This window comes from Scyliorhinus canicula, chromosome 22 (assembly GCF_902713615.1).
Source record: "Scyliorhinus canicula chromosome 22, sScyCan1.1, whole genome shotgun sequence".
Taxonomy (NCBI): Eukaryota; Metazoa; Chordata; class Chondrichthyes; order Carcharhiniformes; family Scyliorhinidae; genus Scyliorhinus; species Scyliorhinus canicula.
The window spans coordinates 13295451-13310463 of record NC_052167.1 but is presented as its reverse complement, the minus strand read 5'-3'; the positions used below and the strand labels follow the sequence as shown (position 1 = coordinate 13310463).

The 15013-nt window shown below is 43.5% G+C and overlaps 1 protein-coding gene across 25 annotated transcripts in view; it reads right to left on the bottom strand.

The window, feature by feature from the left end:
• Positions 1–15013, bottom strand: part of kcnma1a (potassium large conductance calcium-activated channel, subfamily M, alpha member 1a) — an 838366-nt gene that overhangs the window by 437269 nt on the left and 386084 nt on the right. For 14 of the 25 annotated variants that reach the window (XM_038783288.1, XM_038783287.1, XM_038783293.1 and 11 more), the window contains exons 3-4: positions 12434–12495; positions 10341–10349 (exon numbers count right to left, since the gene is read on the bottom strand). In XM_038783288.1, the coding sequence (XP_038639216.1) occupies positions 10341–10349; positions 12434–12495 (71 nt within the window). The remainder of the gene's footprint in view (positions 1–10340; positions 10350–12433; positions 12496–15013) is intronic. The other 11 variants (XM_038783290.1, XM_038783294.1, XM_038783305.1 and 8 more) reach the window with 1 other exon arrangement.

Here is a 15013-nt window from a genome sequence, read left to right as displayed (position 1 = left end):
CTCTCCATAGATGCTATCAGACCTGCTGAGTACGTCCAGCATTTTTTGTTTTTAATCAAATTATAAATGCTGACATGGCAATCAAGTCATTAGCTTAGCAATGTGAAAAGGGGAAGTCTGAATCCTGTTGACAAAATGGGGAGAATTACTACTTCCTGAAACAAATGGAGTGGGAGTGAGAGGGTTATAGTGTACGGAAAACCCAGATGTCTGAGTTTCACCATGTGCGGCGGAGCTTTAACCCCCTATGTGACCTTTGGGCCTAAACCTTCTGAAGGGCAACTAGGGATGGGCAATAAATGTTGGCCTGTGTGAGGAGAGGATGATATGGGAGTTTTGGGGGATTATATGGGGGTTTAGGGGGTCAACAGGACGCACTCCTGGTCCACCATGTCCAAGGACTCCCAGCTGCAAAGCTTCCTGAGAGCCCTGGAAACCAGGCCATGCAAACCGTGCAAAGCAAGTTAAATATGAGTCTGCTTGCCTTAATATCATATTTAAAATTTCAATCCTTCCCCCAGGGGTCAATCGACTACACTCCCTCGCCCCCCCCCCCCCCCCCCCCCCCACCCCCCCCCTGTTCTGACTCAGTTAAACCCAGAAATTGGGGTCAGGAGAGTTGGAGCCAGCTTCTCCTTGCTCTCAAAAATTTTGCACATTTAACCCTCCTCTCACACCCAGTCCCATCCTCTCACTGATGTTAATATCATCGCCCCCCCCCCCCCCACCCCGCAGTGAACCAGCAACCCAGCAGCCTGAAATCATAGCTCTGAAATCATACTTTAAGAACCTGTTGACTGAACCGAAGCAACAAAATAAAAGCTAAGCCACGGAAACAAAAGGTACGACCACGATAGTTTCACAAATGGTCTCAAGTCAAGTGTGACAAGTTGTGAACGAAAAATAGATTGTGGAAGGTTTCCATTCCATTTCACAGTGGACATCAAGCAACAGTAGGATCGAGGTCAGGTTCACACGCACATATGCATACGGTGATTCTGACTACAATAGAATTTAGGCTCCAATGGACAAGAGAATTTACAGAAAGGATGGAGCCTTCAAGGCAGAATATGTGAGACAGTATTTATACCAGCATCCTCAAAGCCAAACTCCATTCACTCTACCTTTGCAATAACATATTGTATTTAGTTTGATCAACATAAGGTACCTAGATGTGAAACCCATGCTCCCCAACCCCGGGATTCCAAGATCACTTATCCACACAACTAAATTCCTTGTGCCAGAAAATTGTTATTCAATAACTGTTACAAAATGATGTGTCACAAGCTGCTGTTTATGGCGGGTGCAAGAAATAACTTTTGTTAAAATGGCTTAGTTATTCTACTTCAGATACAGAATATTCTAGCTATTTATATTCCAGGCTTTTGTTCAAAGTGACCTGCTGAATGACTCATCCACATAATTGCTTATATGATAGAATATTCCCCCCCCCCCCCCCCCCCCCCCCCCCCCCCCCCCCCCCCCCCCCCCCCCCCCCCCCCCCCCACCCCACCACTTAAATGACTCACAAAATTAATTGTTTGTGGGATGGAACGAATTTTCCCTTGTGAATTGTAAAGTAACCGTTGTCAGTGTGATTGTTTATGACTGCAAGCGATACTCAATTGATTGCAATTGAGTCCAAATACTGGAAGGTTTCTTCTGCAGATTACATACAACCTGCTACAATCAGCCCAGTATCCTCATCCCAGGAGGGAAATCGAGAAGTTGACAGTAGTATTGAGGCTGTAATTAACGCCACTGAACCAGGAGAGTTGGAAGCTCTGCCACAAAGGCAGACAATTTGCAAATCCCTAAACTTTCAGATTAGATTTATATATTTTTTTGTTTACCCTCTAAATTAACCCCGCAATGGTACAATATAAATATCTTAAATGCTTAATAAATAGTCATTTGGTAACACATTAGTAGAGTATTTCTGAAAAAAAGAGACATGCTTTATTTTCACCTTGCATTCATCAGGACAGTTTGCAAGAACATCAATAGTAGAAAACAACAATTTACACTGCATGAAAAGAGAGTGCTGATTGTTAAGTCGGCTCTGATTGGTAGAGACATTGCCATGCATAATGCACCAAAGTGCTGTTAAACTGCCAAGCTTTGGTTCAAATTCAAACCAGGCAGGTCAATTCTGATTGGTCAGGGCAGCACGGTGGTGCAGTGGTTATCACTGCTGCCTCACGGCGCCGAGGTCCCAGGTTCGATCCCGGCTCTGGGTCACTGTCCGTGTGGAGTTTGCACATTCTCCCCGTGTTTGCATGGATTTCGCCCCCACAACACAAAGATGAGCAGGTTAGGTGGATTGGCCACGCTAAATTGCCCCTTAATTGGAAAAAATGAATTGGGTACTCTAAAAAAATTTTTTAAATAAAATCTGATTCGTCAGAGCATTGCAATGGGGAATGAACTAGGAAATGGCTGTACCCCAAGCTTATTAGTTGCCTACCACACAAATGAGCAATGTGCCATATGAATTTCAGTGGCAGTGCGATGCCAGGAATGTACGTTGTATATCTCAATGACCGGGGGATAATACCAAGTTGCACATCCCTTCAGCCGGCTGTTCATAACAGGCGATGTACTGACTGAACCTAACTGGCCCATGTTTGCAAAACTCAAAACATAATATCCAACATTAGATGCAATTGTGTGATTGCACAACACTTGCAAAGGAATCCGGATTGTGCTAAGAAATACACTGAAAACCAATTTACGATCATCAGTCGGGTTCATATGTGGCTCACTTACATGTTGGAAGCTACATATATTCACACACACTTTGCAGACAGAAGGGGCATGTCCACATATGGTGCCTTTTTCAACTAAACAAAAGCTTGGTGGGTAGCCATTTCCTGGTTCATTCCCATAGCAATGTCTTGACCAAGCAGAGGCCACCTGTCCGGTTTGAATTGAACAAAACTTGGCAGTTAACTGTTCCCTGGTGCATTTTCCATGGCAAAACCGCTGCCACTCTCTTTTCATGTTGTATAAAATGTCCTGATGAGTGCAAGATGAAAAGCTTCAACAGCATGTCTTTTTTTTCAGTATTCCGAAATACTTAATATTCAAAGGATGCGGTGTTAAACTGACAGGCCATCATTTGACACCTAATGTGGTTCTTCTCTTTGTTGAGCATCATAATCTTTTCCAAGTGGATAACAAAATTGAATTCCTTTACAGCACATTTATAAAATTAATCATTTTCATTTTTTTTAGGGAATAAGATTTTGTCCCAGCATATTATCAGAGATAACATCCAAGGGGTACGGTGTTCATGAAGACGGGTGTGTTGAGCAGATGCATTATCAGAAGTTAACAATTTGTGGTCTTAGGTCAGCTGCATTGGGCCATCTGGGTACAATGGACACTGCAAAATTAGACAGGTTGGAGTACACATCTTAAAAGAACCTGCTTAATTTATCAGGAAAATTCCCCTTATCGTCCCCACTTGTATATGACATACTGTTTTTTAAAATTCATTTTTTATGGGATGTGGGCTTCGTTGGCTCGGCTAGCATTTGTTGTCCATCCCTAATTGCCCTTAAACATGCACAGCTCTATCTCCATTCTGCCTCAAAGAACCAAAAGCCACAGAATCCCTACCGTGCGGAAGGAGGCCTTTCGGCCCATTGGGTCTGCACCAACCCTCCCAAAGAGCACACTACCCAGACCCACTCTCCTACCCCATTCCCTGTAACCTCACCTAACCTGACACTAAGGGGCAAATTAGCACAGCCAATCCACCTAACCTGCACATCTTTGGACTGTGGGAGGAAACCGGAGTGCCCAGAGGAAACCCACGCAGACACGGGGAGAAAGTGCAAACTCCACAGTCAGCCAAGGCCAGAATCAACATGGGTTTGTGGCACTATGGTGGAACAGTGCTATCCACTGTGCCACCCATTCCTGCAAAGCTCACAGCAAAGGCACACATCCCTCAATATCATCTTTAGCCAGTGCCCTCATTTCAGCTTCTTAAGATAAAGCCGCATCCCAGGACAGTACGAACATCTCCACCACATCAGCAGCTGCAACTGTTCTGGCAAGAAGACACAAGGGTCATTCATTTTTATTTTGAAATGTGCAGTTCACCTTCCCCTAAGCATGAACTGATTTTCTATCACGCCTTCTCTCCTGGAGATGTATGGACCTCAAAACAGGTTTAGTAACCCGACTGCCAGATTAATGATGAAAGGAGCCTACTGCCCGGCCCAGATCTGAGGGAAGGTCATTGACCCGAAATGTTAACTCTATTTCTTTACAGATGCTGGCTGACCTGCTGAGTACTGCCAGCATTTTCTGCTTTTATTTCAAATTATTTTTATGGGACACATGGAATGAATCATCACCCATGTCCTTCAGAAGTGACATGGGCCACTGATGCCCTGAACAATATCCTGACCGTGCCTTGCTGATGACCAGAGCAAACCCAATATTGGTCGATACAGTATTACAATCTCCACAGAGATTGATAACTTTTAAAAAGAAATTCAAATTTCCAGTGACCAATTTAAAGGGTCACAAAATACAAGAATTCAAGTTTTAAAGTTCTTTTACAACAAGCTAAGCAACACAGACTAAACCCTTTAAACTACAGAACAGAATCTTCCCCCCTTTAATATTTAAAACAACCAAAAATCTACCGCTTCACAGTTACACTTTACACTGTTCCTTAAGCTGACATTTAATTCTCCCAGAACCCACCCAAAGTGATTCTTAGTTCTCAAAGGTTTACTTCTATTGTATTTCCTTTCCCAGGCTGGTAACTTCAAACCCCATAAGTGTCTTTCAAGGTGAATGTTTTCCTGGAGATTCTCCCTCTAGCTCAAGCAAGGCGAATATTCCAGCCTCGTTTTAAATCCTCTTGAATTTGGTCTTTTAAATTCAAGCACAAGATCCCACCAGCATTCCTGTGCGGTGAACCATAGAGTTCTGCCACCTCTTTATGCTCCCTTGCTCTCTGATTACGAGGTTCAGTAATACTTTAAAGAGAGAAATAAACCCTGTAACCTCACAATACAAGGGTTTCTAATGTACCATTCCTTCCTCAAGCCCACCCACCCCCCCCCCTTTTCCCGGTAATATGAATCACATAGGCTTTGTATCCAGGGAGAAATGCTAATTAACTATCCTTTTGACTCCTAACTCAATTCCATCTTTAAATTAAAAAGAAAGTTAATGCATAACCATTTACAAAACCTGACATTCTTAACATCTTCCTCGGACTTTGGAAGATATCAGTCTTTCCACAGTTAGCACAGATGCATCTGCCATTATGTGCAAATGTGAACATCTTTCCACCTTCTTCCCAGTAAAACAATACGGGCCTTCCCTTCAATCTTTAATAATCAAACCGCCCAGGTTTGCTGTCAGTAGAATTCAGAACAGGTCAAATGACCCCTTCATTCTTCCATTTTACCCCAAAATTAGAAACACAGTCTAAAAACTTAACAATCTTACAAATCTCACACTTGTAACATAGGCTACAATTCAATGTTGTTTGCAATGACACCAGGGCCTTAAAATGGTGACTATCTATTCTTGTTGAATGCGAGCGACTAGCCCATGAACATCATCGTTCCGTTGCCCATAAAACTGATAGATGCATATATGACCCAGTCACTCATAGGATGTTGCCAGAGTTCAACATTCACCCTGGTGAATGGTCCATAAAGGGTGTTGTCAAATTAAGTCACCCTTCAATCTCCTCTGGTCTAAAGAAAACAACACCAACTGATCCATCTTTCCCCATAGCTGCAATCTGCAAACTCTGGCAACATTCTTCTATTCCTCCTCTGTACCCTGTCCATAGTATTTACATCCTTCCTGTAATGTGTTGATCAGAACTGCATACAAAATTCTAGCTGCAGCCTAACCAGCACGTTACACAGTTTCACTGTTTGCCTGGTTTGTTTGCCCTCCCCAAATGCATTACCCACATTGAATTCCATTTGCCACTTCTTCACCCGCTCAACTAAACCATTGATATTATTCTGGAGTTGACATCAATTCTCTTCACAACTACGTGGCCAATTTTGCCATCTGCACATTTCCCAGTCATGCCTCCCACAATTAAGTCCAAATCATTAATATATACTAAAAACAGCAAGCTACCCAACACTAAACCCTGTGAAAGATGACTGGAAATCACTTTCCATTTGCAAAAACATCCATTGATCCTTTGTTTCCAGTCAATGAGTCAATTTTGGATCCAATTCACCACTTTCCACTGTATCCCGTTAGCAATGGCTTTTTAAAACCTTTTTTTGAAAACTTAAGAGTACCCATTTCATTTTTTCCAATTAAGGGGCAATTTAGTGTGGCCAATCCGCCTACCCTACACATCTGTGTGTTGTGGGGATGAAATCCACGAAAACACAGGGAGAATGTACAAACTCCACATGGACAGTGACCCAGAGCCGGGAATGAACCTGGGACCTCGGTGCCGAGAGACAGCAGGGCTAACCACTGCTCCACTGGGCTGCCCGTGCAATGACCTTTCTGACCAGTCTGCCGTACGGGACCTTGTCAAATGCTTTGCTGAAATCCATGCAGCCAACATCCACTGCATTCCCCTCATCAATCTTCCTGGTTACTTCCTCAATAAACGTGTTAAAATTAGTAAGACATCACCTTCCCCTGAGAAAATGATGCTGATTATCCCCAATTAAACCATTCCTTTCTAAGTGGAGTTTAACCTGTCAAGCAGAATTGATTCTAATTATTTTCACATCACCAAAGTCACGCTGACATGCCTATCTATCACACCCTTTTTAAATAGTTGTACAATGTTGGCAGACCGTCAATCCTCTGGTACCTCACCTGTATCTAGTGAAGATTGAAAATTTATTCTCTAAGCATCGGCTATTTCCTTTCTGGCTTCCTTTAACAGCCTGGTCCTGGTCATTTATCCACCTTCAAGGAGATAAGTCCCTCCAGTACTTTCTCTCTCATTATGTTTATTGTATCTAATATTTCACAATCCTCCTCATTAATTAGAATGTCTACATCATCCCTCTCCATTGTGAAGAGAGAGACAAAGTACTCGTTAAGAATGCTGCCCAGTCGTGAACACAGCCCAGTCCATCACACGAACCCGCCTCCCACCCATTGACTCTGTCTACACCTTCCGCTGCCTTGGGAAAGGGGGCAGCACAACCAAAGACCCCCTCCCGCCCGGCTTATTCACTCTTCCAACTTCACCCATTGGGAAGGAGATACAAAAGTCTGAGAACACGCACAAACTGATTCAAAAACAGCTTCTTCCCTGCTGTTACCAGACTCTTGAATGACCCTCTTATGGACTGAACTGATCTCTTCACACATCATCTCTACTGAGTAGCACTACACTCCTGTATGCTTCACCCGATGGCTGTGTCTATGTATTTACATTGTGTATTTTATGTTTGTATTTTCATGTATGGAATGATCTGTCTGAAATTGACACAGAACAATACTTATCACTGTACCTTGGTACACGTGACAATAAATAAATTCGATCTTCTGCATTCATGCATAAGTTACCTTGTACATCTCTGATGGTCCCTACTTTTTCCTTTGTTATTTTCCTGATGTACTGATAAACATCTTTGGGTTTTCCTTTCAACAGTTTTCCCATATCCTTTCCTGGTTTCCTTTTTTATTTCACCTCTGCACTTTCTATACTCCTCTAGGCTTTCTACAGTTTTATGTTTTTTTACCACCGTCATAAACGTTTTTTTCCTGCTTTATCTTACCCTGTATATTTCTGGATAACCAGGGGGCTCTAGATTTGGCACTACCACCCTTTTCCTCTGAGGGGCCATGTCGACACCGTCTGTAGAATCTTGCGTTTGAATGGTCTGCCACTGACTTCCCTTCAAGTAGCTGTAACCAGTCCACTTTTGCCAGATCCCCTCTCGGCATTTAAAAATATTGTTTCTCCTCAATTCAGAACTCCCCCCCCCGTTCTATCTTTATCCTTTTCCATAATAATGTTAAATCGAACTGCATTATGGTCACTATCTCCAAAATGTTCACCCACTGCTACTTCACACACTTGCCCAACTCCAATTCCTAAGACTAAATTCTAGAATTATGCTCCCTCTCTTTGGGCTCGTGATATACCGGCGAAAAGGTTCTCTTCGAGTGCAGTTCAAGAATTGTTCCCCCCTCTTTAAGTCAAGTATCCATTATGGTTATGATATCATGCTGCCATGTGTCTATTTGTGGCCTCAGGTCACTGGCTTTGTTTGCGATACTCCGTGCATTTAAATAAGTACCTTATTAACACTGACAAATCCCTGTGCTGTAAAACCTTTAACCTTTGCTTCTTTTTTCTTTCAGAGTAACTCGCTAATTTTCTGTCTCCTGTTCCCCGATCTGAATTTGACCTATTTGAATCTGCCGCCAGGTTCCCAGCCACTTGCCAATCTAGTTTAACCCCCCCCCCCCCCAAGAACACGAGGAAGTCTTTCCGCTCGGACATTCATCCTGATCAGGTGTTTATCACTGGCTTGTACAGATCCCACCTTCCCCAGAATCATTCCAATGCCCGAGGAATGTGAAACCCTCCTTCCGGACGCACATCTTCAGCCACACATTCATCTGGTATGTTCTCCTATTGATATCCTGACCAGCACGTGTCCCTCGGGAGATTACTACCTTTGAAGTTCTGCTTGCTAATCTCTTTCGTAACTCCCTAAACCTGGTCTGTAGGACCTCTTCCCTTTTTCTACTCACATCATAGGTACCAATGTGAACCATGACCTCTGGCTGTGCATCCCGCAGAATGCTCCATAGCCGCTCAGTGCTATCTGTGGCACGTCACCAGGGAGGCAACATAGCATCCTGGAATCAGGTCCGCAACCACAGCCTGTCTTTCCCTAACTACAAAATCCCCTACCATTATTGTGCTCCTGTCTTCTCCTTCTCTGCAGAGCCACCCATGGTACTCTGGCCATGACTCGCGCTGCTCTCTCCAGAAGTTAGAAAGTGGGGTGTCCTCAGAGGACTGTTGAACTAACTGCCTTGTCTTGCTGGTCTGTTTGCCTGCCACTCAGTCTCCCTCTGCCTGCACTTTCTTAATCTGTGGGGTGACCACCTTCCGGAAGGTGATGTCCACGCAGCTCTTATCCTCATGAATACATTTCAGTGACACCAGTTGCTCCTCGAGTTCCCACAATAACAGCACTCGAGTTTTTTTGCAATAAGCACAAAATGCAAGGTGAAATCTTCATTTTTGTTTCAATGATGTTGGATAAATTGACATGCTGTGTGCACCAAGTTACCCTTGATTGTGTGTGATGCTGGACTATACGTGCTGCTATACAAGTTCTGGAGGCTCTGGACTCCATCTTTTAAAATCATGATTGATCTATTTGAAAAGCAAAGGAAAGCATCACTCCAGTTAAACGGGGTAATTCTCCTGCAGCTCATTTTATAGCCACGAGCAATGTTGCTGAACAAAATCCGTAGAAAATCAATATTTTGGCAATTAAGCTATATATTTTAGTGTTTATAGTATTACAATATTAACTTTGTTTCTTGCATCTATCAATTAAGAATCTTAACAGGAAAGCTAATGTAAAAATTCTTAAATAAAAATGTACAAACTGAAATTCACTAGAATTTCAGCACTTTTCATCAATAAGTTGTGAAAGTTTTAGCGCTCGCATTGATCAAATGAATGAGGAATCACAGTCAGTGAAACAGAAACATTGCACACTAGAATGGACTAATATCTGCTTCAGCATCTAAAATAGATAACATTAAGCAACTAATCATTGATAAAGTAGAGCATCTCTCAATAAGTAGGTGAAGGGAAAAGGCCTCTGGTCCCAGTTATTTGCCAGAAGAGATTTGCAAGAAAATCAATTCAGGCAACTATAACACCCAACGGTTGCATTTCCCGTGATCGTTTGCCCTACAAAATAATTCAAATGCAAAAACATCACACCAAAACTGCTGAAGTTGTGTCAAAAACATTGTCATACATTTTATCAACAAAAAATAAATAAAATTGTTCTACCAAAACAAACGTGAACAATGGCGGCCATTTCTAGTTCATGCATTGCTATTAGCTATCTACAGAAAGCATTCCCAAATCAGCAAATGTCTACACTAACATGGTTGTACAACAGAAAGGTCTAACTGAAGAGAAAGGCAGCGCTAATAAGTTCAACAGGACTGTCCGAAAGTAAGTGGGTGAGGGACTGCATGCTTCTGTATTTGAACAGCAGTTCTACTCAACGCTACATCTCTAACGTATCTACATTCCTCAGCAATGCAAATGTGTCTAATACAATTTAGAGAGTAAAACAAGAGCATGCACATCTTACCTTGATGAACTAATAATTTGATATTTTAAAGAGGAAATGAATGGGAGAAAGAGCTGGTATTAGATCAAGTTATTTTTGATGGCAGATTCCATTAGTAAAATGTTAGTATGTAGCTTTTCTCAGGAAAAGAAAACTTGTAAGCACCAGATAGCTTTCGACAAACTTGCTGCCGCCACCAAAGCTTTGCAAAGCAGCTAATGAGAAAAGTACTTCAGATGTTTTGTATTCCCTTCAGCAGACTGGGATGAATGATATCAGGGTTGTGTGTTGCAAGGGAAGCAAAAAAGTCAAATGAAATAGCACCAATGACATTTGTGCACTCTCCTCTTCCCAAACATCTGTAACCAATGTGACTCAGAAGGAAATCAGTCCATGGCCACTTCAGTGGAGTACAATGAACCCAGTGCATTTTCTGTTTACAAAATGGTAATACGTAAGATTTGTAGAAGTAGACTATTGTTTCCGTTTCCCCTGTTCTACCCAGTCGACCAATAAAAGGACTGAAATATTTCATCTGCAATATGGTGCAAATGTTCACCAAATCCCATCAGTTTCCATTCCCGGCTTCTCACCATGGATCATCTACCATCAATTTCATTTTGACGTTGGGTAGGTGGCTTAGAACAAAAAAAAACTTGCAAAATGTCCATTATTTAAAACAGCTAAGTGTTTTATTGTAATACTATTGATATGTTCAATTTCACTGGACGGTTCGTGACAAGTGCTAGGTGGTTAGTGTTCATTGAAGATTCCATTGTGTTTCTCAATTCACTGAACTGAAGCATGAGACAATGCTAATAAAAGGCATGATGCCAAATGTTGTGGGGGTGAGGGGGCGGATATAAAATACTGTTGAAACATAAACCTAAAAGTTTTGTTTCTTATAACAGTGTTTTTCAAAAAGGTTTGGAACCAATGGTAGAAACTTGTCACTGTCAGCTGAGCATTTAAGGCCATTAGTTACATGGTGCCTTCTAATTTGGCAGTTTCATTTGATCAACATCATACTGTGTAGAGAAAGTTGACAAAGTTTCCCTCATCTGCATATTATATGTTAAAACATGTTCTTGGACAGCAGGGTCTGGTCGTGGTACGTGTGGTCGGCATTTACATCCCCTCTGGAGATATCTTTTGTTTCTTCATTATTCATTAACACCCTCTTTTTTGCCTTGCACTATCATCCCCTTTCTCATTTAATTACTTCTGGTCACTCCGCCCGAAGTCAGACCTCCCCTTCCGTTCTTTCAATCTCCCCAACCCCTCACCATTTTTTTCCCCCCTGGCTCTGGGCCCGCTTATAAACTGTTAAATCTATAATTTTTTTGAGTTCTGCTGATAGATCATCAACGTGAAATATTACCTCTGCATCACTCTCCACAGATGCTGCCTGACCTGCCGAATGCTTCCAGCACTTTGTCAGCCCTGCTAACAGACATCATCATGCCTGCTCTTTGTGAAAACTATCTAATTAGTCCTGCACTCCTGCTCTTTATCTGGAGCCTTGCAAAATATTCCACTTCAAGGAGATATTCATCTCTTTTGAAAGTTACTACTGAATCTGCTTCCACCACCAGTCCAGGCAGTGCATTCCAGATCATAGCAGCTCACTGTGGAAAACAACGCATTTCCCATCAGCTTCTTTTGCCGATTACCTAAAATCGGCATCCTCTAGTTATCGAGCATAGAGCGATGTTCAAAAAATACTTCCCTTTGCAATGTTGACAATGCAAGAAGCAAAGACTTAACATAAATAAAAGTGATCCTCCTATTGACAAATTATATGAGAAAACAGCTAATTTCCTCTAGACTGCAATCCCAATGTAAAACAAATGTATCCAGGAGAAAGGAGCCATCGGCTAACTGTTAAGAAAAAGGCAAGGAGAACACATTAAAATGTTCCCAAAGTTACGTACTTCATACTTTTAAATCATTTAAAAATTAAAAAATATAGAACAGCAGAAAAATATTTCATATGTTGGAAACATTTATTAACATGTTCTATGTTCTATGTGTGTTAGTTCTTCAATTACCCCAAAAGCGTGTACAAAACTATAAATAGAAAAACAAAGCTTTAAAGGTATTGTGGTACTTACTCTGAAGAATCTATGAAGTATATTACAAGTGCACCAATGCTCAGAGCAAAGACCAAGACAACCTGAAAAAGTGAGAATAAACAGCGATTAAGATACAAGACCAAAGAAAGGGATTAGCAAAAGTAAAATGAGCTACAAATATAGTCAGCAAGAAAAGTTGATATATTTACTAACTTCTACTAACTTCTAATCAATATTAACTTCATCTACACAAAGGTGGCAGCCAAATTAAATGCATCAATGTTTTACTGAGCCAAGTTGCTGTATGTCTTTGTTATAAATGACACTTTTTTCTCCTTATGCTTCACCTATTAATAAATCCCTCATGTTCTAGGCTCTGAATTCAAGGTTCCACCTCAGTAAAAGTCAAACGAATTATGTAATTTTAAAAAAATTGCGGTCAGACATTTAGGCGAATTATTTGATGAGACTGTCAAATCTGATCTAAAATTAATCAGATAGTATTAATATAACCTTTTGTTAAATTTGAGGCTGAGACCTCAACTTTTAACAATTTATATAACTGACTTGGATGAAGGGACTGAAGGTACGGTTGCTGAATTTGCTGATGGCGCAAAGATAGGGAGGAAAGTAAATTGTGAAGAGGACATAAGGAGGCTCTGAAGAAACATAGAAAAGTTAAGTGAATGGGAAAATATCTGGCAAATGGAGTATAATGTGGGAAAATGTGAAATTGTCCATTTTGGCAGGAAGAATAAAACTGCTTCTCATCTATATGGTGAGGGATTGCAAAGCTCAAGAGTGCAGAGGGATCTGGGTGTCCTCGTACACAAATCACAAAAATCTAGTATCCAAGTACAGCAAGTAGTTAGGAAAGCTAATCGGACTTCCGGTTGCGGCTATGACCAGCTAAGTCGCACGTTTGGCTGCTCCTGCTACAAAGGTGTTTTCGGGCCGATTGGAGGGCCCCAACGGAGCTGTAAGGACAAATCCCGGTGGGGGAAGGCTCCCTGAAGAGAACCAGACCAACTTTATGGTCGGTACCCGGAGTGGGGTGGTAAAGAAAGCAACAGCAGCTCCCAAAAAAAAGCGGGGGAAGAAGACCAAAATGGCGGCCGGTGGAACACCCGAGGAATGGAGGAAATGGGCGGAGGAGCAGCAGGCCGCTCTCCTGCGCTTCTTTACGGAGCTGAAAATGGAGCTCTTGGAGTCAATGAATGCGACGACCACCAGGCTGATGGGAGCCCAGGCGACCCAAGAGGCGTCGATTCGGGAGCTGCAACAGGAGATGACTGTGAGGGAGGAGGAGGCCACGGTCCTCGTGGGAAAGGTAGAGGTGCACGAGGCACTCCACCTGAAATGGCAGAGCCGTTTTGAGGAGCTGGATACCCGAATGAGGCGGAAGAACCTGAGGATCTTGGGCCTGGCAGAAGGCCTGGAGGGGTCAGACCTCCCGGGATATGTAGCAGAAATGCTGAGCTCCCTGATGGGGGCAGGGGCCGTCCCTTCGCCCCTGGAGCTGGAAGAGGCCTACAGGGTCATGGCTAGGAGGCCAAGAGCAAATGAGCCCCCGAGGGCGGTGCTGGTGCGGTTCCAGCGACTCAGCGACCGTGAGAGAGTGCTGGAGTGGGCCAAGAGGGAAAGGAGCAGCAAGTGGGAGAATTCGACGGTGAGGGTCTACCAGGACTGGAGTGCGGAGGTGGCAAAGCGGCGGGCCCGGTACAACCGGACGAAGGCGGTGCTACATGCAAAACGGATCAGGTTCGGAATGCTGCAGCCAGCGCGCTTGTGGGTCACCTACAGGAACCAACACCACTATTTTGAGTCCCCAGAGGAGGCGTGGGCCTTTGTACAGGAAGAGAAACTGGACTCGAATTAGACCCAGGGGATACTTGGCGGCCGTAGCCGCTCGGGTACTTTCAGCTGAATTCTTTGTTTGGATTTTGAACTCTTGCTGTGGTTTTTCTTCTGATGTTTTTTCCCCCTTTGCCAACTTCCCTTAGTTATTGTTATTGTGGTTATTCATGGTTATTTATGGTTATTTATGCTGTTTGGTAGAGGGCGACTGTTAAGTACATTGTTATTTGTTATTTATCTGTTATTTATAATGTTAAGTTGGGGAGGTGGGACGGGGGGGAGAGCAGATCGGGGATATGGGCTCCTAGGGGGGGTTCTTTTACAGGCATGGACGGGGACGGGGGTGGAACTGAAGATGGCGGGGTGGGGTGTGGCAGGGCGAAAGCGCGGGCTTTCCTCTGTTTTCCCGCGCGCGGGGCAGAGGAGGGGGGAGGGGAGGAGTGCGGGGCGTGGCTAGCAATGGCGACCTTTCCCGCGCTGGAGCGGGGCCAGGGAGGAGTGGCAAGGGGGGGGAGGCCCCCCCCCGAGCCGGGGGGAGTCGGAGTGGGGCAGGAGCAGCCGGGTCAGCGTGAACCAGCTGACTTACGGGAGTACGATGGAGGGTACATCGCGGCTAGGAGGGGTCCTAGCCTGGGGGGGGGGGAGGGGGGTTAGGGAGGGACACCGGGTTGCTGCTGAAAAGACCAGTAACGGGAAGTGGAGGACTGGAGAGGTGGGGGGAGGGGGACATCGCCATGGGGAGCGGGTCAGAAGGGGAGGGTC